At 48.0% G+C, this 24335-nt stretch overlaps 2 protein-coding genes across 4 annotated transcripts in view; one reads left to right on the forward strand and one right to left on the reverse strand.

Moving 5' to 3' along the window:
* Positions 1-1877: 1877 nt before the first annotated feature.
* LOC309397254 (thyrotropin-releasing hormone receptor-like) lies at positions 1878-5727 on the reverse strand (the record flags this gene model as incomplete). Its single annotated transcript, XM_081963110.1, has 3 exons — positions 1878-2288; positions 4195-4615; positions 5345-5727. The coding sequence occupies 3 exons, from the start codon at positions 5725-5727 to the stop codon at positions 1878-1880; spliced, it is 1215 nt and encodes a 404-aa protein (XP_081819236.1).
* An 8503-nt stretch (positions 5728-14230) lies between these two features.
* The window catches only part of ZC3H18 (zinc finger CCCH-type containing 18), a 29399-nt gene continuing 19294 nt past the window's right edge, over positions 14231-24335 (forward strand). For all 3 annotated transcript variants that reach the window (XM_081962889.1, XM_081962890.1, XM_081962891.1), the window contains exons 1-9: positions 14231-14351; positions 15289-15905; positions 17451-17535; positions 18229-18383; positions 18886-18978; positions 19468-19625; positions 21410-21442; positions 22368-22494; positions 23291-23571. In XM_081962889.1, the coding sequence (XP_081819015.1) occupies positions 15303-15905; positions 17451-17535; positions 18229-18383; positions 18886-18978; positions 19468-19625; positions 21410-21442; positions 22368-22494; positions 23291-23571 (1535 nt within the window). In that variant the 5' untranslated portion in view covers positions 14231-14351; positions 15289-15302. The remainder of the gene's footprint in view (positions 14352-15288; positions 15906-17450; positions 17536-18228; positions 18384-18885; positions 18979-19467; positions 19626-21409; positions 21443-22367; positions 22495-23290; positions 23572-24335) is intronic.

Consider the following 24335-nt stretch of genomic DNA (forward strand, 5'->3'; position numbering starts at 1 on the left):
TGAGGGACATTTCCTAATTGAATGGGGCATTCATTTGGAAGCAAATAAAATATTCCATTTCACTTTTGATTTATTGATCATGGAGAGAGATACAGAGCCCATCCTTCTCTGCAAGGTTGGAGAGCTTATTTCTCTCCCAGTGGGGGCCAGTTTTAAAAAGTTTCCCCAAGGTGAATGATCCCAAGTAAAAAGGATTGTTCTGAACTCCTTCTGAAACTGTCCAGGGACTTTCCAAGAGGGTTACAAGGCAAGATATTCTTTCATCCCTGAATTCAGAAGAAGCTCCTGCGTTGGGCTGGCTACAAAATATGCTTCTATTTGATCATTTCATCTTGAAGATGAGAGTCTGCCTATTAAAATAATGACAGAAAAAATGTGCGTGTCAGGCTAATTATATCTCCCATTCATATAACGGGAAGCCCATTTTAATAATATCTCAAAAAGTACGGTTTGCGTCAGAATTCCCAGAAAAGCTTTCTCACAAGGATTCTTTTGCTCAGATAGATAGGTTTTTGCAAAAGCTCCCTTTAAAAAAAACCTTCCCATTCTTCTCCTTGACTCCGTTTTTGTCACCTCTCTGTTATTTTTTCCCCCTTGCAATATGGCTTGGCTGCCACCGTGATCCTGACTTCGCTCGAAACCAAGTACAGAACTGGATTATTTTCAGCATGAGACAGAAAAAACCTTCAACGGCACCCAGGGTTTTTTTTTTCCTGCAGAAAAATGTGCACGGGGAGTCACTGCATGCTTTGTGGGCATGGTACCCTGAGCAAAAGGGAACAGCTTTCTACCTTTTCAATTAAGCATCCTTGCCTGAGGATGAAAAGCAGCACTCAGCCGGAAAAGACAGCATTTTTCTCTTTGGCAAGGGAGCAAAAATAAGTCGCTTTTCCCCCCCTCTCCAATTATGCTCGGGAGATAGAGAGCTCCAGTCTGGTAGCTTAATTCTGTTTTGATTTTGCAGAATTGGAGGTTAGAATTTTATGAAGAGCGGGGGACCTTTTAGTCTTTGCTTTGCATTCATTTGGAAGGTGATCGTCTCAGAGCTCTCAAATCATGCTGACATTTTAATACACTTAGAAAGGCAAAACGTACACACAACCCCAGCGTTCTATTCCGGCTATTCTAACAGATCATCTGTTCAAACGAAATGGATGAGGACGCAGCGAAGTCCATCCTTTGACCAACCTTTCAGTCTTCAAGAAAGGAAAGAAGGAAGGGGCACAGAAGTTGGACTACAGAAACACTCCAGTCGTAGAAATTTAGATTTTCTCCTTATCAGTGCCCAACAGTTGAAGTTAAGTAAAAAGTAATAAAAGGCTCGGTGTGTCAGATAACTAGACCATCTTTTACAACAGTCTTGACTTGTGCAGTGGGCATCAAAGCATCTCTGTGAAGGGCATGACCAGGGCATGGAGATAAAAGACTTCTCCCCCATCATTCCCTGCTTTGGATGCTAAATCCAGAGGCCTTTCTCCCTCTCGTTCTGCCTGGCCTCCTTTGAAAGGCATCTGAGGTCCTGACCTCCCAACCAGTGGGGGCTGCTCAAGTACGGCTGAAGAAAGGAACCCACAGTCCTATTCCAGAAAAAGGTGCCTCTTCCCCCCCCCCATGCTGGTGGACTTTGAAGAGTCACCTGACCTGCTGTGGGCTCTCAAAAAGAGAGATCTTGAAGGGTCTTCCCCAGCTTCCCTCTTTTGGCCAAATCCAGGGGATGGTTTGCTCCAATTGTCCTTTAAATTGTGGGGGGGGGAGTTTCCTGTTCAAGAAGTCCATAAAATTGAAGCCTGGAAGTTCTTCAAAGGCTCCCACTTGTGCTGGGCAAGACAAAGTCAGTTTCTGGTGAGGCAAAATAAAAGGGCAGGACCTCGGAGCCTTCAAAGCAGGCTAAACTGCATCTCCTTTTCTATCTGGCTCAGGGTTTCCTGAGCAGCCGCTGCTGTGGGGGTCCCAGCCAGGCTCCCCGCTTTGTGGCTGGCCTGCTGGCCAATGGGGCCGGCCTTCTGGGTGCTGCCATCACCCGAGGCTGTATAAAAGCTTCGCTGTCGCTGAAGCTCCTCCTCCCTGTACTTGCAAAGCCTCTTGAAGGCCAGGCGGAACTTCTGGGACATGAGGTTGTAGATGATGGGGTTGATGGCGCTGTTGGTGTAGATGCAGATCCTGCAGAAGAGGACAAACCAGCGGTCCAGGTAGGGGTGCTTCACGAAGGAGTTCACCAAAACCAGGGTCCTGTAGGGCATCCAGAGCAGGGCAAAGAGGGCCACTACCACAGCCAACATCTTGGTGACCTGGAGGAGAAAGAAGGAGCTTCAGGGGAAACGAGGCACAATTTTGAAAGGCTAGCCATGAGGCCAGGGAAAGTGGTGGGTCAAGCTTTGAAATTTAAGACCAATGCGATGGTGCTTTTGGTGACAGCACATGGTAGCATCTATCCAGTGATGGCTATTCCCAGAGTGCCAAGAAGACCTGAGTAGAGATTGGCTAATACTTCAGCTTAGTTGCACTCAAGAGGAATGACAAACGCTTTATGTTTGCATGGACATCTACAAATGGTGAGGGTGGAAGGACCCCCTGTGTGGAGTTGGCCCTCTCAAGTGCTACCTCTTATAATAATAATAATTTGAATTTATTAGCCGCTCCCTTTCCAGACAGGACTCGGGGCGGCGTACAATGGAGCATATAGAACATAAAACATGAGTACAAACACATAAACCTACATATATACAAAGACACACATGCACGGAGGAGGTAACACATTACAACATTTAGACAGTTAAAAATCACCATTAAAATACCCCAATTGTAAGAAACCCAATGTACAATTAAAATTTAAAATTTAAAAAGACAGTCAGGAGGAGTAAGAAAAATTACGGTTGAGCCAGGCCAGATAATTGAAAGAGGTGGGTCTTCAGCTGTACACAGAAGGAGCGGAGATCGGAAGTAATCCTGATGTCACGGGGGAGGTCATTCCACAGGGCTGGGCCCATCACAGAGAAGGCTCTGCTCCTGGGTGTCGCCCCCCGACACTGTTTGGCGGACGGCACCCGGAGAAGTCCCTCTCTGTGTGAGCGAATTGGTCGTAGGGATGTGTGGGGCAGGATGCGATCCTGCATGTAACTAGGTCCTGTGCCATGAAGCGCTTTAAAGATCATAATCAAAACCTTGAAACGCACTCAGTAGACCACAGGAAGCCAGTGCAGCTCGCGCAGGAGAGGTGTTACAGGGGAGTATCTAGTCCTCCCCATAATCACCCGCGCGGCCGCGTTCTGGACCAACTGTAGTCTCCGAGTGCATCTCAAGGGAAGCCCCATGTAGAGAGCATTGCAGTAGTCCAGGCGAGACGTCACTAGCGCATGGGTGACTGTGCGTAGGGCATCCCGGTCCAATAAGGGGCGCAATTGGCGCATCAGGCGAACCTGATGGAACGCCCCCCTTGCCACGGCTGTTACATGGTCATCCATGGACAGCCGGGCATCTAGGAGGACGCCCAAATTGCGCACCTGTTCCATGGGGGCTAGTTGCATGCCCCCGATGGCCAGAGATGGAAGCAACTGGTTGAACCGGGAGGCCGGAAGCCACAGCCACTCCGTCTTGGAAGGGTTGAGTTTTAGTCGGTTGCCATCCATCCAGACCCGTACGGCCTCCAAACACCGGGACATCATTTCGACGGCCTCATTGGGGTGGTTCGGGGTGGAAATGTATAGCTGAGTATCATCAGCATACAGATGATATCCCACCCCAAAACCACGGATGATCTCGCCCAGCGGTTTCATGTATGTGTTGAACAGGAGAGGCGAGAGCACCGATCCCTGTGGCACTCCACATGTGAGTGACCTCCGGGTCGATCTCTGCTCCCCTGCCAACACACGTTGCGTCCGGCCAGAGAGGTAGGAGCCAAACCACCGTAAAACGGTGCCCCTGACTCCCAGCCCCTCTAGCCGGTGCAACAGGATAGCATGGTTGCAGTTGCAACAGCCGTTCTCAACCTTGGCAGCTTTAAGATGTGTGGACTTCAATTCCCAGAATTCCCAGGCTGATTGGGAAATTCTGGGAGTTGAAGTCCACATGTCTTAAAATTGTCAAGGTTGAGAAACTGGCTTACAGGGTGAACATCACAAACCTTCCTGAGTGGTTGCCATGTTTCTTCCCCCTCTGCCCCAAAGGGACCCTGGAAACTCAACCACGTCTGCCCACCTGTTTCCTGGAAGAGACAGCCACTCTGGTTCTTGAGCTGCCAGCTCTGCTCAGGCCAACCCCGGTGCCATTTTTCTCCTGGTTGCTTCGCCCTCGCCAGCACTCCCCTTGGGCAGTGGGGCGGTGCAGGGCATGGCTCTGGAGGAGGACCTTTCCAATGAGGCCATAGAGAACAGTGGTGAGCAGGAGAGGGGTGATGAAGAAGAGGGCAAAGTCGAGCAGGTAGATGGGCAGGTAAAGGTTGCGGGAGACCTTATAGCCACACTCCAGCTGCTGGCTGCTGTTAGCTGCCACGTCCACCAGGAAGAACCAGAGCATGCAGTACACCGAGGTGAGGAGCCAGACAAATGCAGTGATGCGCTTGGCTCGAGACACGGTGCACATTGTCTGCGCCTTCATTGGGTGGCAGATGGCAATATATCTGGGAAAGAGAGGAAGAGGAGAGAGGGGTGTAAGGAAGGAGGTGGCTGGAAAGGCAACATGGGAGGAAGAGTCACCTCTGGTCTAGTCTAGCAAGAACCTTTGTGCTGGTTTCTTTGTCTGGGTCACTTCCTGCCTTGTGCAGAAGTGGGCACCGAGTGGCATCTCGCAAAGGATACTATCTCTTGTGTAGCCCTTTGCACAAACACATTCGGGGAGCATCATTCGTAGCTCAGGAGAGAGTTTGTACCTGGCCTCCAGAAGGTCCCTTGTTCAATTTGCAGCATTCCCAGGTAGAATGATCAGACACAGGTGATGGAAAAGCTGCCAGAGACCCAGGTAAACTATTGCCAAGCAGAACAGAGGCTTTCTTCAAATTTAGTTAGGCTGATTGGGGAAGTCTGGGAATTGTAGTCAACCTAAGTCGAAGAAGATGGATCTAGGAGAATGAAGGTCTTACGAACCTTTGAAGGCTGTAACAGAAGATATTTAGTGACTATTGATCTAGAAGAATCAATAGATCAATGTCTGAAGAACAATGAATGTTTTTGAATGTTTCCCCCGCTTCTTAGTACACACTCCAGACAGACAGCCTGGCAACCCCCTGGTTGGTTGGATCTACAACTCCCAGACTCCCAGCCTTGATCCATGCCAGCTGAAATTCTGAGGACCGCCTCATCTGAAGGATGCCAAATAGAGGACAAGATGATTTACTGAATTCTGCCCTTACCTTTCCACAGTGAAAGCTGTGATAGACCAGGAGGATGCATTGATGCCCAGGTACTGAAAGTAGGTAATGCCAAGGCACCCAGCAAATCCATAGATCCATGTTCCTGCCAGACTGTCAGAGATGTTGGGCAGGCCAGCAGCCACGAGAACGATCAGATCAGCCACAGCCAAACTAACCAAGTAGCAGTTGGTCGGAGTCCTCATGTCACGGGTGGTCAGAACTACGGTGACCACCATGGCATTGCCAATAATGCCAACTCCACATATGGTGAGCACCAGGAAGACTGAGATGGTCTTGTATTCAAAGATGCTGAATGGGAGGCCGCCAACCCCCAAGGAGATGTTGCTGGGAGTGGCTACTTTGAGGTTGCTGCAGTTCTCCATGGCCAACGTTAGAGCAAGACTCTGCCTGGGGTGGTAAAAAAAAAGGGTCTGATGAAACAAGGGCTCCCCTCTCCCATCAAGACCATCAGAGAGCTCCATTGGGCAAACGGGAAGTCCTGGGGGCCTGTTGAGCAGATGTTAGAGGAGCACACAATGTCCCTTGCATGTACTCATCTGCCCAGCCTCAGTCACAACTGGTTTCAGAATGCTCTCAAATGTTAGCAACAAATGAAAACAAAAACGTTAACAAAAATCACCTAAAACAGAGGTGAGAAACATGTAGTTCTCCCAATGGTGCTAATCGTTCATTCCCAACATTCTTCCCTTTGGGCTCTAGGAACATCTGGGGGCCACTAGCCCCACTCCCTCCCTTTGGCCTTCCAGATCTTCCTCCAGGTTCCCCTGCATTTATTTCTGCAGGGAAGGAAAGCTTGCCACTGAGACGCCCACATCCACATTCCTCAGCCTTTTCTTTCTTTCTTTTTCTTTTTCTTTTTCTGCAGTGCATTCAAGCATTTAAAGTAATTGGCTAATGATTGGATTAATCCATTTAAAGTGAGATAATTGACCAATTTGGAAGCATTCAATCATTGACAGCTCTTATTAGACACCCTCTTTCCTTGCTCTGTGTGTGAGTGTGAAAGAGCGGGTGTGTAAGAGAAATGTGAAGAGGGGAGGGTTCCTGTCTTTTGATCTTAAACCTCATTTCAATGCTACCTTCCAGCACCCCCAAATCAATGTGCAAAACCCTACAAACGTTTTCTGGCAGCTGGAAAACCAAGGGTGGCCTTCCACTGACTGACTGGTCATTTCAAGAAAAGCAAGCTTCCTTCCCCCTGTCGTCCCCCCCCAACAGTTAGCTGTATCTTTGAGGTTCCTATTTGAATATTTTATTCTACCCCGGAATTATTTTTATTTGCTTTAGATTTTACCCTACTGTAACTTCCAGGGATGCTTTGAACCGCACCAAACTGAATTGAACCGAACTGAATGTAATTGAAGTCAATACTTTATTTGGCCAAGTGTGATTAGATACGTAAAGAATTTGTCTCCGGTACAGAAGTGCTCAATGTCCATGCAAAGCAACAGAGGCAGTAATAAAAAATAACTGGAGCACCACCGAACCCCATCGGCATTGACAAATTCCCCATCAGTCAATTGCAAAAGGCAGATTTATTTGGAACAGCTTCCATCTTGCGATGACGAGATCTGTAACTCCATCAGCATCCACATCTACCTATCCCAGATCAGTGGGAAGGACTCGATAGGTGGACAAAAATGCCAAACCCAGACTGAACATCTGGCTGACTGTGTGATGAACCAGAGAAATAATAATGCTTACAGCCACCCTGTATGGGTTAATAAGCATAGATTGGACTGTGAGAATTAGGGGTTCAGCAGAAGGATGGCACCGGAGGGGGGGGTGTCCCTGTGTCTAGTCGGGAGAGGTTTTGGAAGTCATCACCACTGACAGAATCAAGGAAGAGCAAACATGCCCCTCGTTTCCCGTTTGATGGCTTTCCAGTCATAAATCCAGCTGCTGTTAGCAGAAGCAGATGGAAGCGCAGACAGCGACTGGCAAACGTTTTAGCCCCATGAAGCCTATTTGGCAAACCTGCCCCAAAGCTCTGCCCCCCCCCAAGCTCATTTCCCCCCCCTTTTTTTTTTCTTCCTGAAGGGAGGGGGAGAGCAGAACACCCCAGCTTTCCGGAGCCTTTAAGTCGTGACTGCACTTCCCACCCCTTCCCCTCCCTACAACGGAGGTTTCTCCCAGTTGAAGATGAGCCCCCCCCCCCCTGCCCTGCCATGTTCAATGGGCAACCGGTGGAGAAAGTAGGGTTAAGGAAGAGGGCCCGAAAAGTGGCTGGGCTTGGTTGAAAATGTGTTTTTTTTTAAAAGTAAAAACTTTATTCAGCCAGCAGCCTTAGAAACAGACCCCAGGAGGGTTCCAAGCAGCCAAGGCTCACCATTTCCCCCAATAGATGGCTTGGCTGAATGCCCTGCTTTGGGATCTGGTAGATCCCTTGAAATCTCTTTGCCTCCCCTCCTCAAGAAGGACCAAGGATCCCTTCCTCCTCCCACTTTTTTTTTTTTTGACCCTGATCCGACTCAGGAATCTGCTGGGTCTTGAGAAAAGCGGATCACGGACTTTGTAGTCTTTTGAGGCAGGCAGATAAATGATAAACACACACTCTCCACAAAGGGATGCCTTCGTATCCCCCTTTGGAAACCACATGTGTGTGCACACACAAACACAAACACACACACACACACCTACCTTCTGCCCCCAGCAAACTTTTCCTGCAGACCTCGCTTTCCTCACGCATCCTCTTCTGAGCCTTCTGAGACCGTTCAGAGAAGAGAAGAATGACTTCCCCCTCGACCCCCCCGCCTCCCCCGCCTCGAGCCCACTCTTAACAGCAGCTGCCTCCGGCTCCTCTGTGCCGCTGGGGGGCTGGTCCTGCACAGGGATGCAGGGGGCTGCCCATCGGCTGATCCAGCCCCCTCCACAGACGAATGTGTAAGCAGGAGAGACCCTCTTGCTGCCTGCAAAAGCCAACACACGCACGCACACAAACCTGCGGAGAAGCGCAATCAGACAGCGGGCAGCAAATCAAAGCCATGACAGCCTTTTGCTGCTGGGTTTGTGTGCCTACATTGCCTGATTAGGCAGAGGATGTTTTAGGGGGTGTCACAAGGGAGAAATGCCTGGATTTTGATCCATCCTTAAATGCAGAATTTTGCCCGGGCTGATGAATTTTGCAAACTGACAAAAAAAAGGACCCTATTTCCTTCCATGGTGAAATGTGTGGGATTCAGCATCATCCTTAGGGAATTCTCCCACCCCGACCTTCCTCCCAAGGACATAAAAATTTGCAAACTGGAACCAAGTGCAAAGATGCCAGCAGGGTAGCTCGTTTGATTAAGCCATGATGTGATTTGCGGTCTGCTTGGCTTGGCTTAGTAACCCTGATTCTGCATCCTGGGGCTTATTTGGTTTAGGTTTAGCATGTCTGAATGCAGCCATCCTGGCCTTTTAATGATGATCTATAGCTTGGAAATTGCTTTAGAATCCAGCCGGTTGTGTCTTAGTCAACAGTCTCATGTGTGAAGCCAAGCATTAAAGCAGCAAGGAGGCCTGAAGTGAGCTTTTGCCGATTGCCAGATCATCAGCCTGGAAATTTGTTTTGAGCCTCAGGAGTGAAGTGGACTCTCAGACTTTTTATGTGGATTCACTTTTTATTATGCACACAATATAAATAAACTGCAGGAGCAAGAATTATTTTGCTAGTTTTCGGACTGCGGCATCAGGATTTTTCGTCTTCTGGATGCAAAAACGATCGATTTTTAAAAACAGCAAGAAATACCATTTTTAAGCATGAAATTCCACCCCAAATCTTGTCCCGGTGTCCGTTTTTGCATTTGGGCTCAAAAAAAATTTGCCCAACCAGGCACCCATTTTTCTGGCCATGGCATCAGGGTTAGAGTTAGGGGTTGGGTTAGGGGTTAGGCTCCTCTTAAGCAACTGAGTGTCAATCATCTTGGTTGATGGACCAAACTGAGTTAGCCCAGAGGTCTCTCTCTGTTTGGGTGTTGCAATTCCTCCTTGACACTAAGAAATTAATCCTACTGTCTCAAATCCATATTTAAAACTTACTTTAAAATATGGTAGCAACTTTTGCCTCCTGATCTTACTGTCTTGTTGCATTATTATTTTTTACTATTTTCCTTCTGAAGTAAGAGGATACATTTATTCAGTTCAAGAAATGGGAAGATAGAAGATTTTCTAGAACTGGAGATTTAATTATAGATGGAAAACTTATTACTTCTGAGTATACTTTCAGAGGGAGGATCACCTATACTAACTTGGCTTTAAATGAATGGAGCTTAATCATTTGAATGGAACTGATGCAGTGTGATTATTGGCAATATTTGGCCAATGGTGTATATCATTTAAAATGAAAAGTAATAGTGTTAATGTTATATAAAATGTTTATATTAAACCAAGAAATTATCTTGAAAATTTTAAACTTTCACTTGACAAAGCTCATTGAAATTCTTAAGACCGAAAGCTTGAGACCTTTGAAGCTCTTTGGGCCCTGAAAATAATTTTAGATGACGTTCCATTCCACTCAAAGTCCACCTCTAGGCTGTGTTTATTGGAACTGTTAGAAAATTACCAACGTATGCCAGAGTCCCACTGGTCGGACTTTTGGTTAAAAGTTTAGAAGGACTTGGGAATTCGACACGGGGGCCTTGGTGCCCTGCAAGCTCAGTTGGTTTCAAACAGCACCAGGGGCCCCTCAGTTCAACCCTGAGCTACAAATATTCTCCTTTATTGGTAAATTAAAGAGTCTATCATTCCGTGCATTCAGAATACATCTTTCCATGTAATGCTGGGTAGAGCTTGTTGCTCTTAACAGTCCAGACATTCCAGAATTTCTAATTCTTCTTCCTCAAAGGGAGTACTTTCAGGTCACACTTTTGAAGCAACAGTTGAAGGAGGTCCTTGGGTTTTACTTTTTCCCTTGTGGAGGTGTCCATGTGAGGTGGGAGGCAGGGGGGCAGACATCTTCCAGGGACCAAAGCGGGCAGGGAATGCCAATTATGGTGCTGTGGGGGGTGCTGAAAGAGGCCAGCAACCACCGATGTTGGAAACCTCCGCTTCTCTCAAACTTTTGCAATGTTCTTCTTAGTGCTGGGCATGATGCCCACGCTTGAGTCTTGCTTCCTGTAGGATCCTGGAACTCTTAGGAAGCTAATTTTTCTCCCCACCTCTTTCATCTTAGTAAATAGTTCAGCCCAGGTAGGACATGTGTATTTATGTGTTCCTTTCGTTAAATCTATATGCTGGCCATCTCACTATCGTGAGTGACTTTTGGCCCAATGAAGATGGAAAATGATTGAGGAGTTCTGAGAGAATTAGGGAGAAGGTTCTAAGGCAGGGGTGCCCAAACTTGGCAACTTTAAGATTTGTGGACTTCAACTCCCAGAATTCTCCTGGCTGGAGAATTCTGGGAGTTGAAGTCCACAAGTCTTAAAGTTGCCAAGTTTGGGCACCCCTGTTCTAAGGGGAATCATGTGAAATTACCTCTCCCTCTGTCCCTTGATAAGAGGGAGGGATGGGTGGATGGGTGGATGGATGGGAAAGAAGAATGAAATGTGAAAAGGATAGCCTGCCTAATTTGAAAATGATTCATCTTTGTGCTTTCCTTGTGCCAGATGTGGACAGGATGTGGCTCAAGGAAACGAGCATCCCACTATCCCTCTGAAACAAAGCAGCTAAGACCATCTGGAGCTGGCAGACGGTCGTCCCTCACTGTCTCATGTTCTCCAGACTCAGCCTATTCCATATCTCTTAACTGTAACATTCCAAATAAGGTGGGTGGCAAATAAATTTAACAAATACATCTACTGGGGGGGGGGAGATGGAGTATCTAAATTAAGAAGCATTTTCAGATCTTGCAACTGATGTCCTTCCTGCTGTCAGCTGGAAGGCTAAAATTCAAAGAATCCAGTGAAAAATTGCAGTAAGGTATTGTCTTCCAAAACTGATGTGCTATCAGCACTCTTTTCAGGTTCTTCAAAAGTAGCTCCGTCACCCAGTGCAGAATTTCACTCTCTATGTATGAATTTCATGAAAGAAATCCTAATTGTCCTTCCAGCTCTTGTTCTTCGCTTCAGGCGAATGAAACAAATACCACAGGAACTCCAGCTCAAACCCAGCAACACTGGGTCTCTTCCTTTAATGTATAATGGGTTTTTTCCCCCTTAAAAATGATTATTTCGGCTTCTGTTCATTTTGTGAGGAGGCCTGCAGATAATTCTCAGCAGGTCATCTTTGAATTGTTGCTTCAGTTTGAAGATACCACTGCTCCCAAGGCGTACAGTACATTCTTTTCCGATGAGGGGAAAACACTGGAACTTGCCTTAGAAGATTTGCAAGAATTAGAAAATCTACTTTTAAAAAATGGCAAACCAGAAGCGTTACCTGCACATTTTATACTTGGGGGTGGGGGGGGTGGGAAAGGTTAGGGTTATCAAGTGCCACGTTGTAGTTTGGTGGTCATTAGATTCATGTTTGGGTAACAAGCACAAGCGACAGATTCACCACAAAACATGTGTCTCCAATTAAGCATTGTCATTTTTTATTTTGTCTAAATGGTGCCTTGTGGGATTTCCAGAAAATGGGCTTTGTGACTTGTTACAAACACCCCTAAGTGGCAGATTCAAAGCTTGGGATCTTGCCCTCATACCTCCAGGTGTTTGTTTGACCTCCCAAGGTGCTTAAAGAAATGAGGGCCAAATGCCAGCAAGTGGTTGCCTGGCCTAGTGGTTGAGGCACCAAGATAAGACACCAGGAAGCCGTGAGTTCTAGTCTTGCCTTTGCCATGAAACCTGGCTAGGTGACTTTGGGCCAGTCCCTCTCCCTCAACCCAACCTACCTCACAGGGCTCTTGTGGGGAAGACAGGAGGAGGAGGAGGAGGAGGAAGTATTAGGTATGTTCACTGCCTTGAGTGATTTACAAAAAGAACTGAATTAAAACTAACAGATTAGGAATGAATATAGACTGGGCTACGCCTGCACTGAGGCCCCTGCCATGATTTTTATGGCTGATGCTTCTTCCAGAGGAATCTCTGTAGCAAACTGGTCTCCTCTGTCCCCACAGAAGAAATGTTTTCTTTTTTTCCCCAAAAAAGTTTTTTATTTTATTTTTCCATTATCATTCTTACATCATTAATCTTACGGTGTGTCATCTGGGTACAATCTTTGTGTCACGATATTTAACAGTTACATCATTTTTAATCTATTTTTATCTTGACTTTACATTTACATTTCGATTACCTTTTAATTCAACTCCTCCCCTATAATTCTTTTTTTTCTGCCAAATTATTCAGTTTTAGAAATGTTCTTTCTTTTATGAGTCTTTCTACAGCAAACATTTCTGCCATTGGATTGCCCAGAATGAGGAAGGTTTGTGTGCATTAACTCTGCTGGGTCTGAGCTCCCTCTTCTGTTGAATGTCATCACCAGCAAATAGTGCCGGATTGTGGAGTTTCTTTATATGCAGAGCAGCTCAGGAAGGAACATCAGAAAGGCTGGAATGAAGTTCCGTGTGGTTTTAAATATCTTTTAAAGGCAGGTGTTCATGGTGGGACTCGCCAGTCCTGTGTTGATTCTTCCTTCTGGCCAGGCTCGCTGTGGGGCGAGAAGGGGGGAAACCCACACATCTGGAAAGGGCTCCGCTTGGCCCATGGAGGGCAAGTGGGGAGGACGCCAGGAGCCCCATGGAGCAGGGAGCAAAGACTCTCCGGGCCCCCAGCAAATGCCTCACCTTCCAGCTGTGGCCACTAAAGAAATCAGGTCGGGACTTGTGAATCCGGGATCCCGGCTCTGGCCCTGGAGCAGATCCCAAGGGCAGCGGATTCTGGATCAGGAATATACCAAGGTTGACTCAGCCTCCCAACCTTCCGACGTGGATCAAAGGAGGACCCAGATTGTTGGGGTCAAGAGGCTGACTCTGTGAACCACTTAGAGAGGGCTGAAAAGCATGTGAAGCATTGTCTAAGCGCTGTTGCCATTTTCCTTCCTTCCTTCCAATTAGAATGCAGTATTGCAGGCGAGTTCAATTGCAGGTGGGTTCAATTCTCACTGGCTCAAGGTCCACTCAGCCTTCCGTCCTTCTGAGGTGGGTCAAATGAGGACCCAGATTGTTGGGGGCCAGAGGCTGACTCTGTAAACCGCTTAGAAAGGGCTGGGAAGCCCTATGAAGCAGTATATAAGTCTAAGGCAAGTATCCCCAAACTTGGCAACTTTAAGACTTGTGGACTTCAACTCCCAGAATTCTCCAGCCAGCTGGGAGTTGAAGTCCACAAGCCTTAAAGTTGCCAAGTTTGAAGACCGCTGGTCTAAGGGCTCTTCTTATTGCTAATTCCGCCCTCTGCAGGAACCAGCGGGTTGCGGAGCATGGGCTTCGTTGTCCCACGGCCGGTCGGAGCAGCTGTAGCTGAAAAGGCGCCGAGGCTCCCGCCCCTTCCTGACGGGCGAGAGCGCTTCGGGGCAACGGGGCGTCCCCCCCACCTCCCCGGACCTCGGCTCCTGCCCGGGAAGGGACCAGGCGCTCTGCACATGCTCAGGCGACCTCTTGGAGGCCACCCTCCGGCCCGCGCCGCCACCTCTGTCGCAACAGTATAACCATCGTTCCCCACACCCGGTGGACTACAAAGCCCATCCCTCCCAGCCGACAAGGAGCCGAAGTCTCCAGTCTCTCCGACAATCGGGCAGCGAGCCCGGAGTACGCAGGCGCGCGCTCTCCCTCCCTCCCTCCCTCCCTCCGTCTCCCGATTGGCTAATCCGGGCTTCTAAAGGGCGGGCCAGGCTCGACTGTCACTTTCCCTGAAGCGGCTCGGCCCCGCCCATTCCTCGTTGGCCTCGCGCTGCCCGGACCGCGCAGGCGCACTGGGCAGGTGGGAGGCCGTCGCCGCCGCTGGCGGCGTCGCGCGTGCATGACGTCACGCCATGGCCGCCCTGCTCTGCCGCCAGTAGAGGCCTTGTCGCGCGCCCCGCCGCTTCCCGGAGCCGCTTCCCCGCTCCCTCCCCTGACCCCCTTCCGCTCGGCCAGGTGAGGAGCGGCGGGCCTCGCTTACGGGCCGGGGGTACCGGGGCCGGCATCGAGCCTTTGGGGAAGGCGCCGGGGGCGTCGCTGCCTGTCGCTCCGCTGCTCCTCCGGGGAGGCCCGGCCTGATTCCTGAGCCCCGGGCGAACGAGCGGGCTGCGGCCTCCACGACCCGGCGCCCCCGGAGCGGTCTTTAGGGGCCTGGAGGCGATGACCTCGAGGGCACCCGCGGGCCGCAAGACCACCCCTCCGCAGGCGCAGGACTACAACTCCCATCGTGTGCAGCTCGCCAGGCCGGATGGGCTCGGGGCTGGCTCCGATCGCCCGAAGGCGAGGGTCGGGGAGGGCTGGGAGCAGCCCAGGGACGACCTTTGCCCGGGCGGGGGCTGCCCTCTCGGCCTGCGCCTCCCATCATCTTTGGCCAGCGGGGCCACGGACCACCTCTCTGGGCTGGGCTGGGCTGGGCTGGGGGTGGGCGATGCTGGGACTGGGGTCTCTTCCAAGGTCTGTGGGGTTATATTCCATTGGATGGCATAGAATGGACCATGGATCCCATTATCCTCTGCTTGTGTTGACAGGGTGAAGGGGATGCATTCTTAACTTGGCTGCGGGAGGAGAGCGTCGGTCTCCCACTGGACACTTTAATTCATAGATACCTTCCTTCATTTGTGGTCAGAAATAGACAGCTTCTGATAAACAAGTTTAAATCTTGTCAATGAATGTTTTTGTTTACTTTGGCCTTTAGATGCTACAAAACAGCTCTTCTTTAAGAATCTCATTCACGCTCTTTTACTTTCATGAGCCAGCATTTAAATATGGGATGGGTGAAGTGCATTGCAAGCTAAAAATGTTGACGTGACAGTTTAACAATCTCTAGTAGTTAAGAAGCAGTTATGAATCTACTTTTGTCCTTTTTTTAACCTGAGCCTTTTCTCTCTTCCAGACTAGTGGGTCCTGATGGATGTTTCTGAAACACTTGAGCAAAACCCCCGCTCTCCCAGTGAGAAAGACGAAGAGGAGGATGACCACCAGCCCTCTGATGATGAAATTTTGAAAGGGAGTAGTTCAGAGCAGGATGGGGAGGAAGGACAGGGTGCCTGCTTGGGAAAAGGTACAATTCGGGCAACTAGAACATTGAGCCATGGGGAGGAGGAAGGCCTTCCCTCAGAGGAAGAGGAGCGTTTAAGTGAAACCAAGTCTCCGGACTCTGATCGTAATGATCAAAGCCAACCACTCAAGTCCTCCCTGCGTGTTGAGCAAATGAAAGAGGGGGCAAATGACCTGGGTGATGAAGCCTCCTCGGTCATTCGGGAACTGGATGAGCATGAACTGGACTATGATGAGGAGGTTCCTGAGGAGCCCAGCACTGTTCCTGCAGACGATGAGGCCGACAAGGCTGTGGGGGAGGAAGAGGAGGAAGAGGAGGAAGAAAAGGGAGATGAGCCTCCTGGAAATGAAAAACAGCCTACCCCCAAAAGCAACAATGAGAAAGAAGGGCAGGAGCCGCCCAAGGAGAAGAAGAAGGAAGAAGATGGAGAAATTGATGATGGCGAGATTGACGTAAGTTCAGCTCCCTTCTGCAGTCCCCCTCCTCCCCACCAAGAGTGTCCCTGGGAGAAAACAGATTCCCACAACCCTTTGTAGTACAGAAAGGTCAATGAAGGGCTGTTTTCTCAAATGGGGTCTACACGTTCATTAAACCAGCTTATTCCAAAAGCTCAGCATTGCCGGGTCCCTCTAATCTAGCCATTTCCTTACTTACCTTATAAACCTTTTAACTATTCAGAAGAAACAGCAACATAATAATGACAGGCTTGCAAAAAGTTGCTCATCGGTTTGGGTTATGAAAAGCTGTTGGGGGGGGGGGTCTGTTATTGACCTCATTTCTCAGAAAAGCCCTTTAGTTGCTATAAATCCCAAATGCTTCAGAACAAGCAGAGCCAAAGTTAATACTCTCAAACCAGGCACCTTCCAATGCATAGGTTTCAACTGTCAGTCTTTCCACAGTATGACCATTGCCAAGAATTGGGAAGCTGCTCTAATTCTTCAGCATGTAGCAACATTTGCCTTCAGAATCCTGGGAGCAGTTGCTGAATCTCGGCACCATTTTCTATCACTCCACTGGCCAAGCTCAGCCCCTGATGGCAGTGGAACGACCTGTCATTTCATACACATTCAGCTTGGCAAGTTTTGCCCTTGGTCTGGCTTGGAAAGGGGTGGTCCTAAGAGGCCTATAGATACCCAGATAACACGTGAGGCTGCAAAGCAGCAATTGTGAGAAAAGAGAGAGAGACCTGTTGTTGTGAGGAATAAGTGACAAAGGAGGCCAAGTGCAGATGAGCTGAAAGGGCCAAGAAACGCTAAACCACAGCTTTTACTGCCAAATGATCATTAATATCCATGTTAGATATCAGCTTGTTCAGAAGTCAGAAAGTTTCTTCTTACAGTGTAATTCCCTCTGAAAGTGCTTAAGGAAAGCATGACTTTCGTTGTTGCAGGGGCGAAATACTTAGATTGGCACAGGTTCTGGAGAAATGGCATCAGCATTTCATTATCTGAGGCCTCCAATATTAATTTAGAAAGTTGTTGCAAAGAACATTCCGTTTTCTTAGCGCTAGCTTTCAGTTCCATGCTTACTTATCCTACCCCATGTTGCAAGATCTGCTTCATCTTTTTGAAGATGAATGGAATCCTCTACCGAGTCTTTCCAAGGGTAGATGGTGCTGACGTTATCGCAGTTAAGCCTGCAGGATGAGAGCAAGAGAGGCGTATTCCTCGGGGGTTGGGCTGAGGAGAGTTCTGAAAGGAAGAACCAAGTTGGCCTTGAAGCCAAAATGCCAACTTTCTGCTTGACCACTTTCCAAAGCCTGAGCGTATAGAGGATTCGAAGAGAATGCTAGCAAGGAGCATCGGAAGAGGTTGGGGAGACCAAATGTGAGGGTCCTCCTATAACCATTCACATGTTGAGGAGCACGTGGGCTGTGGGAATCCACCTTCCTTCTCTGGTTTCTCATCTTCTTGGGTTGCTCCAGTTCCCATGGCTGAAGACTTGCTGTCATTGCAGCTTCTGCTTTCTGAGTTCCTGTCTCTCTCTGTCTCTTTCAGGATGATGACCTGGAGGAGGGAGAGGTGAAAGATCCCAATGACAGGAAAATGAGGCCACGTCTTACCTGCCGTTTTTTTGTGAAAGGTACACATTAAAGCCAATCGTGCCCCTTCCTCCTGAGCAACAGCAAGGAACCTCCGTTTCTTGGACAGCAGCTCTTCAGAATCCTGTGGCTTCTCCTTGTTCCTTAGATGGTTTCTAGCTGTCAGAGGTCACCTTACACCAAAATGCTTACACCAAAATCTTCTCAGTATTCAAATGCTTTAAAGAAGCCCAAAGGGGGAGCTTAAAGACAGTAAGCCTCATCCAGTGACACAGTCTCAGCATATGGAAACTTAGTTTAGTTATCAGCATTGCACAACTATGTTGGTCAACATGAATTGAGCACAATTGCCTCCTGCAGCCCTTGTTGATTGTTTAGGTGGCAACCATTTTAAAAATATATATTTAGTGTGGTTTTGGGGTTCTCATGCGATTTGTGCTGCCGTTTCAAATTTTGATTCATTTTTTTTGTATGTAGTCTTTTTTTGGTTGTTTTACTTCATTATGCAAGCAGCGCAAGGAGAACCTTTGAAGCACAGAATACAATTTATTTAAATAAACCAAATAATTCTCTAGCAGAATGTCCTTCACATAACTCAGTGGTTGAAGAACAGGACGAGGCAAGAGAAGGGTTGTGTTGTGTTGACAGGCTTTCTCAGACAGGCGTCCTGTGGTTTATGTGAAGTTTGTTTTGTTTGGGCCTTTTTTAAAACCCTTCTGCTTATTTCTCCATAGGGAACTGTACTTGGGGCATAAACTGCCGATTTATTCATCCTGGTGTGAATGACAAAGGAAACTACTCTCTCATTACCAAGCCAGTTCCTTTCTCTTCTAACGGTGCCCCTCCTATTGGCCCTGGTCCTCACCCACTGATGCCAGCCAACCCTTGGGTACAGTATTGTATCAGTGTTTATTGCCTGAATTTGAGGATGCTGTAACCCTATCTGTGGTAGGAGGATTTGGGGAAAGCAAGCACCCCTGGATGGTTGCTAAATGCCTCTTCTACCACCCCTTGTTTCCAATGGATAATGAGCACAAGACATGCAGGAGGAGGAGGAGATGGCAGAGCCACCTGGCCACGTAATAAGCCTGGCGGGCATTTGGGGATCTTGTGTTGGAACGTTGTGGGTCTAATGTTACAAGAGCAGAGATGCTGGAAGTCTTGTGCAAGCCAAGCCGGATGCTTCCGTGTTTGTACAGTTTCTCTTCTGGACTAAGACTCCAGTCCACCTGAGCCAGGCTGCACGTGTGGAAAACACTGCAGTTGCCTACAGGCAACCTAGGAGCCAAGTGAGGCCAATCTCCTAGCAGCTGATAGCTTTTCTGGAGTAAAAAAGATGGCTTTGTGACGAGTGAACAACATTGGAATCTTCCTTCCCTCTTTCTTAACAGGGAGGGCCCGGTGTGGATGAAATCTTCCCTCCCCCACCTCCTGACCCTCCAACAGAAAGTGCCTGGGAACGGGGCCTCCGACACGCCAAGGAGGTAAGCTGGCTCTTCTTGCTCCTGGCGCAGAACAGGGGAGAGGAGGGGCTGACAAGTCCTCGCTTACCATTCAGTGACTGAAGTTGCAACAGCGCTGAATGAATGGTACTCAAGATTCATCCTCAAAGTTGTTTAAGTCAACTGTTTGGGGGAGGGGGGCATGTTTATTTCCAGGTGTGCTGTGCACCTCTAACATAAAAGAAGTAAGGTTCAGCCTTGGTGCTTCTGAAAAAAGGGCCAGTGGTTCAGAATCCTAATCTGAAAATTCCCTCTTATTCCAAAACACAAAGCAACTTTCCCAGCCAGGGACTTCCGGGTGTGCCGGCATTCTGGATGTGCCCCTTGGGAATTCTGGAGTTGCTCCCCCCTCCCCCCTCCCCCGATTTTTCTGGAGGTGTCAGAAGTTCTGGGGAAGTTCTGCTGTGCCAGTGTTCTCATCCCTCTGGGGAACTCACGCTCCTGCCATTCTCCCCACCCCTCCGGGGCCAGGTGCTGAAAAAGGCTACCATAAGGAAAGAACAAGAGCCCGACTTTGAAGAAAAACGGTTTACAGTAACAATTGGGGAAGATGAACAGGAATTCGACAAGGAAAACGAATTCATACGCGACTGGAACTACCGCATCACTCGGGACGTGCGCGAGTCAAGGTAGGGGGTGGGGGCATATGCTGCCTCTTTCTGTGCCTTCCTCCCCAGTCCCACTGCCAGCCATCAGAGGGCGCTGTTGGCTGATCAGTTAGCCGGCTTTTGCGCTGTTCTCCCATGCTGTCTACTGTTTGCAGGGCCCAACCCAGTGTGCCTCTAGCCTGGTGTGTTTCTACCATCTGCATAGCCGTTTATTCATTGATTAGATTTATGCACCACCCATCCCGCTATCCGAAGCGACCCTTTGGATCCCGGTGGCAACATTGCGCATGCAAAGCAGACGTGCTGCCTTTCGTCAACCGTTGTGTTTTCTGCCTTGTTGAAAACCGTCCCCATGCCTGCCTGCTTCAGGTGCTTTATGTGGAACACGTTGGGTACTGGTGCAGCCCGCTCCTGCTTCCCACGGGCAGGTTTTGCTCCGACCACCCCTTGCAGTTCTTGGGGGATCTTTCAATACAGTGGCTGGGTTTAAGACGTGCCCTTCCATTCAAGAAGCCGGAGGCCCCTGGTCCATCATACCTAACCTTAAAAGGTTTAGGGCCTTCTTGGAGCTTTCTGGAGAAGGTTTAAGTGTCTCTGGCAGCTTTGAGTGGATTGGTATGTATGGATCATCGATCCTTTGACCTGGGGTCTCCTCTCAGCCTTTCGGGGTCACTCCAGTTGACTTAAACCACCTTCACAAAGCCCCTCTCTAGGAGAATAGAGCCAAAGAAACTCCTTTAAGGCTAGGTATGATGGGGCCAGTGGCTCTTCTTCACATCCTTAGTTGCATTACATGTAAATGCAGAAGTTGGCATCAGAAGCATAACAGTAAATAAATTCTGCAAAGGTACAGCTTTTCTTTTAAGTTGTCATCATTAATTGAAGACCCAGCCAAGTTGACTAAACAGATTTGCAAGCACTCTAAATAAATAAATAAATAAATAAATATTTATTTCTTAGCCGCACCCTCTCCCGAAGGACTCGGGGCGGCGTACAATGAAACATATGAAATAAATATGTGGACAAAACAAACATATAACAGAGACATATACCGAGACATACACAAGGAGGAGGTCGGCTGATGAATAAAAAACAATTAGAATACAGTGATTAAAAAACCCCTAAATAATTAAATATAATTAAAATACCCAATTAAAAACCCGTCAGGAGCGATATGGTTAGATCAAAGTTGAGCCAGGCCAGCTACTTGGAATAGGTGGGTCTTAAGCTTAATACGAAAGGAGCGGAGGTCAGAGGTATTCTGGCCATTGTGCCTAGTAAGGTCCCTAGTCATGGGCCCATATTTGTTTTTTCCACTTCAGGACATTACTCTGAATTGGCTGTTCTTCTAAAACATACCTTTACATTTCTTGAAATATTATTGATAACCTCTTCAAATGATCCACATAGGAAACTTTCTAGGGTGGGTAATGTTTCATTGGTATATTTTTTCTGGAGGGAACTTCTCTGTTTCTAAAACTGAGGTGCAGGATTTTTCAGGGGCTTCATTTTATGCTCATTTGTTGGATTCTCAAAAGTTAGATTATGAAATTCTACGCATTTATTGATTTTTACTGCTTTGGACTAAAGGCTACTTCAAAGATTACAATAACATAGTTTTTTAAAGGTGTCACATCTCAAATGGTGTGGTCAGTTGGAAATGTTTCCCAGTTTGCATCATTTCACTTCCCTAAGAATCTATTTTTGAAACAATTTCTGTTTGCTTTGAGAGTAACTAACACGTGATTATGGCTAATTGATTCATAAATCTGTTTTTTCTCCACCGGTTTCCTCAAAACTACCAGTGACACGGACGTCAAAGAGAACGCTAATTATGGGTAAGCAATCCCTTGCATTCATAACTGGGCCAGTGTTACTTTCATTTTGATTCTTCAGGATTCTTAGCTCAGCGTCTGTGTTTGCAGAGTTCTTTGTTTCCATCTGGCCCTTTTGTGCTGGCATGCCTGTCTGTTTGGAGGTTGCCATGTGTTGGCAACCACTTGGCAACATTTACAGCAATAGGAAGACTTCTAAATAATTACGTACATCTAGGAGTTCAAACAATGGGTGGCATTTCCTGAAGACATCCCAGAAGGAAGGAGAGCGAGCAGAATAGCAACCCTACACTTTCCAAAGCCTATTCCAAAATCCATTTGTCAGGGGCCATTTGTTGTTATTTCCATGTGGCTCAGTCACTGGTTATGATGAGCATTTTTCATAGAAAGTTATCACTATGCTGACTTCCGGAATAATCCAGAAAGGCTTCTGTTCAAGTATTTGCTTGGGCTAATTGTTGCTTTACTAATTAAGTAACTAATCACGTGCTGAGCACTCTGCTCTTAATTAATTTTTTTCCCCGAGAAAGGGAGTCAGAACTAATAGTATGGATAAAATAATAGAGGACTCTAACTGCACCCTTCTTAACATAAGCCAAGCATGGTCTACCGACCCATTAAAGCCTTCCCTCCTTAACCAGGGCTTTCTCTTCCATTTCTGCCCCCCCCCCCCCCGGCTTGTTTTTCAAAAATGAACCCCAAAAGGCTGTGGAAGGCGGCCGTTGAAAAACTAATGCAATTTGCCTGAATCTGGAATTTTGGAAGGGGCTGTGTGGCTCTTTGTGCTTGGATGGTTATTGCAAAAGGGCCTCCCCTGGGAAACATATTTCTGGCTTTCAAGTGGGGATGGCTGAATATGAGCCCGCGGCCAATAACTGATGAGAACAACATGGGATTAACCACTCCTGTTCCTCCCATTGGCCTGCAGCCTCGATCCATATGCTGATCCCTACTACGATTATGAAATAGAACGCTTCTGGCGGGGAGGACAGTACGAGAACTTCCGGGTACAGTACACCGATCCTGACCCCTACCGCAATTACAGGCTGAGCAAGGTAAGCGGCTGCACCAATCTGGGTTTCCTCTCTTCCTTCGGACAGCTGCTTGCTCTGAAGCGGCTCAAGCTTAAGAACCCATTTGGCTGTAGCGGTACCGGCAGTCCTCGGCTTACGGTTACAGTTGAGCCCAAAATTCCTATGTCGCTAAGCAAGATGGGAGATTTCGGTCCCTCTGTATGACTTTCCTTGTCCCATTGTATGATTTTTTTCTTGCCACATTTTAAAATGAATCACTGCGGTTGTTAAGTTAATAACACGGTTGTTAAATAAATCTGGCTTCCCCATCGACTTCGCTTGTCAGTAGGTCGCAAAAGGGGATCCGGTGACCCCGGGACACTGCGACCGTCATAAATATGAGTCAGTTGCCAAGTGTATGAATTTTGATCAGGTGACCACGAGGATCCTGCAGTGGTTGTAAGTGTGAAAAACGGTCATCAGTCACTTTTTTCAGTGCTGTTGTAACTTCAAACGGTCACTAAATGAACTGTTGTAGCCACAGCCTCTCCATCCATTAGATAGCATTTTTTGCATGTGTGTCTCAAATTGCTCCAGGAATTTTGAGAAACAAGAAGTGTGGCTTTTAGACACATAGAGATTGGAACAAAGCCCTGTGAGGAGCAACCTGTAATTTTATTAGTTTAATGGTGGGCCTCTGGGAGTAAAAATCCAGAGAATGAAGCCAATTAAGTGTTGTTGAGCCAACTGAAGACTTTCCTTGGCGTGACATGATTCAAGAGTTGCTGTGGGTCAAAGGTAACCTGTAACCTGGCTTATTCTTTCTTTCCTTCCCCAGGAAAGGGAGCGAGAGAGGGACCGGGAGAACCGGCAGCGGGAACGGGAGCGAGAGAGGGAGCGGGAACGGGAGCGAGAAAGGCGGCAGAGAGAGCGGGAGCGTGAAAGGGAACGGGAGCGGGACAAGGAGCGCCAGAAACGGAAAGAAGAGTGGGAGAGGGAGAGGGAGCGCATCAAGCGAGATGACAAGGAACGCCCACACCGGGACCGAGATCGGGAACGGGAGAAAGAGCGCGAGAAAGAGAAAGAGAAGCCAAAGCCTCGATCACCACAGCCAGCCAGGTATGGATTGCGTTCGATGGTCTCGTGCAGGGATCTCCAAGCTCAGCAACTTTAAGACACGTGGACTTCAACCCCCCCAGAATTTCCCAGTAGCTAGGGGATTCTGGGAGTTGAAGTCCCCAAGTCTTAAAAGTTGCGGGTTTGGAGACCTCTGGTCTAGGGGAATGCTCCTCGGTTCCAGGTGGCTCACAGCTCTTTAGATCAGCTCGGAATGTGGAGCATAGCCAGAGTCCTGTGTTTGGCAGAGTTAGGATCGGGGTCATCCCCAAAGGCCCCTGCTTGGAGCATTTAGAAAATCATTGTTGGGACAATTGTCTTGATTCCGCCACAAATTACAGAAGGATTCTGGGGGTTTGCCTGTGTCTTTGTCCTTCTCCCAAAAAAACTCCTTCCCTTCTTTTTAAGCAGTTTGAATAATTTGTGCCGAATGTGGGCTCTTCTTGGTATCGGTGGGGTTAGAAGGTTGTGGTCTTTTTTTGAGAACAGATTGGAACAATGCATCCTGCAGGGTTGTCCTAGATACAGGCTTTCATTTCTGTCCATATAAAGAACGGTGGCTGGAGTTGGGTATGTCTAGCTTAATGAAAAGAAGGACTAGAGGTGACATCATAGCAATATCTCAGGGGCTGCCAACAAAGAAGAGGGGTCAAGCTGTTCTCCAAAGCACTCGAGGACAGGACAAGGAGCAATGGGCGGAAAGTAACCGAGGAGGGAATCAATCTAGAACTGAGAAAAAAATCCTTGACGGTGAGAACAATTCATCA

This window comes from Natrix helvetica (genome assembly GCF_964273705.1).
Source record: "Natrix helvetica genome assembly, chromosome: 10".
Classification (NCBI taxonomy): Eukaryota; Metazoa; Chordata; class Lepidosauria; order Squamata; family Natricidae; genus Natrix; species Natrix helvetica.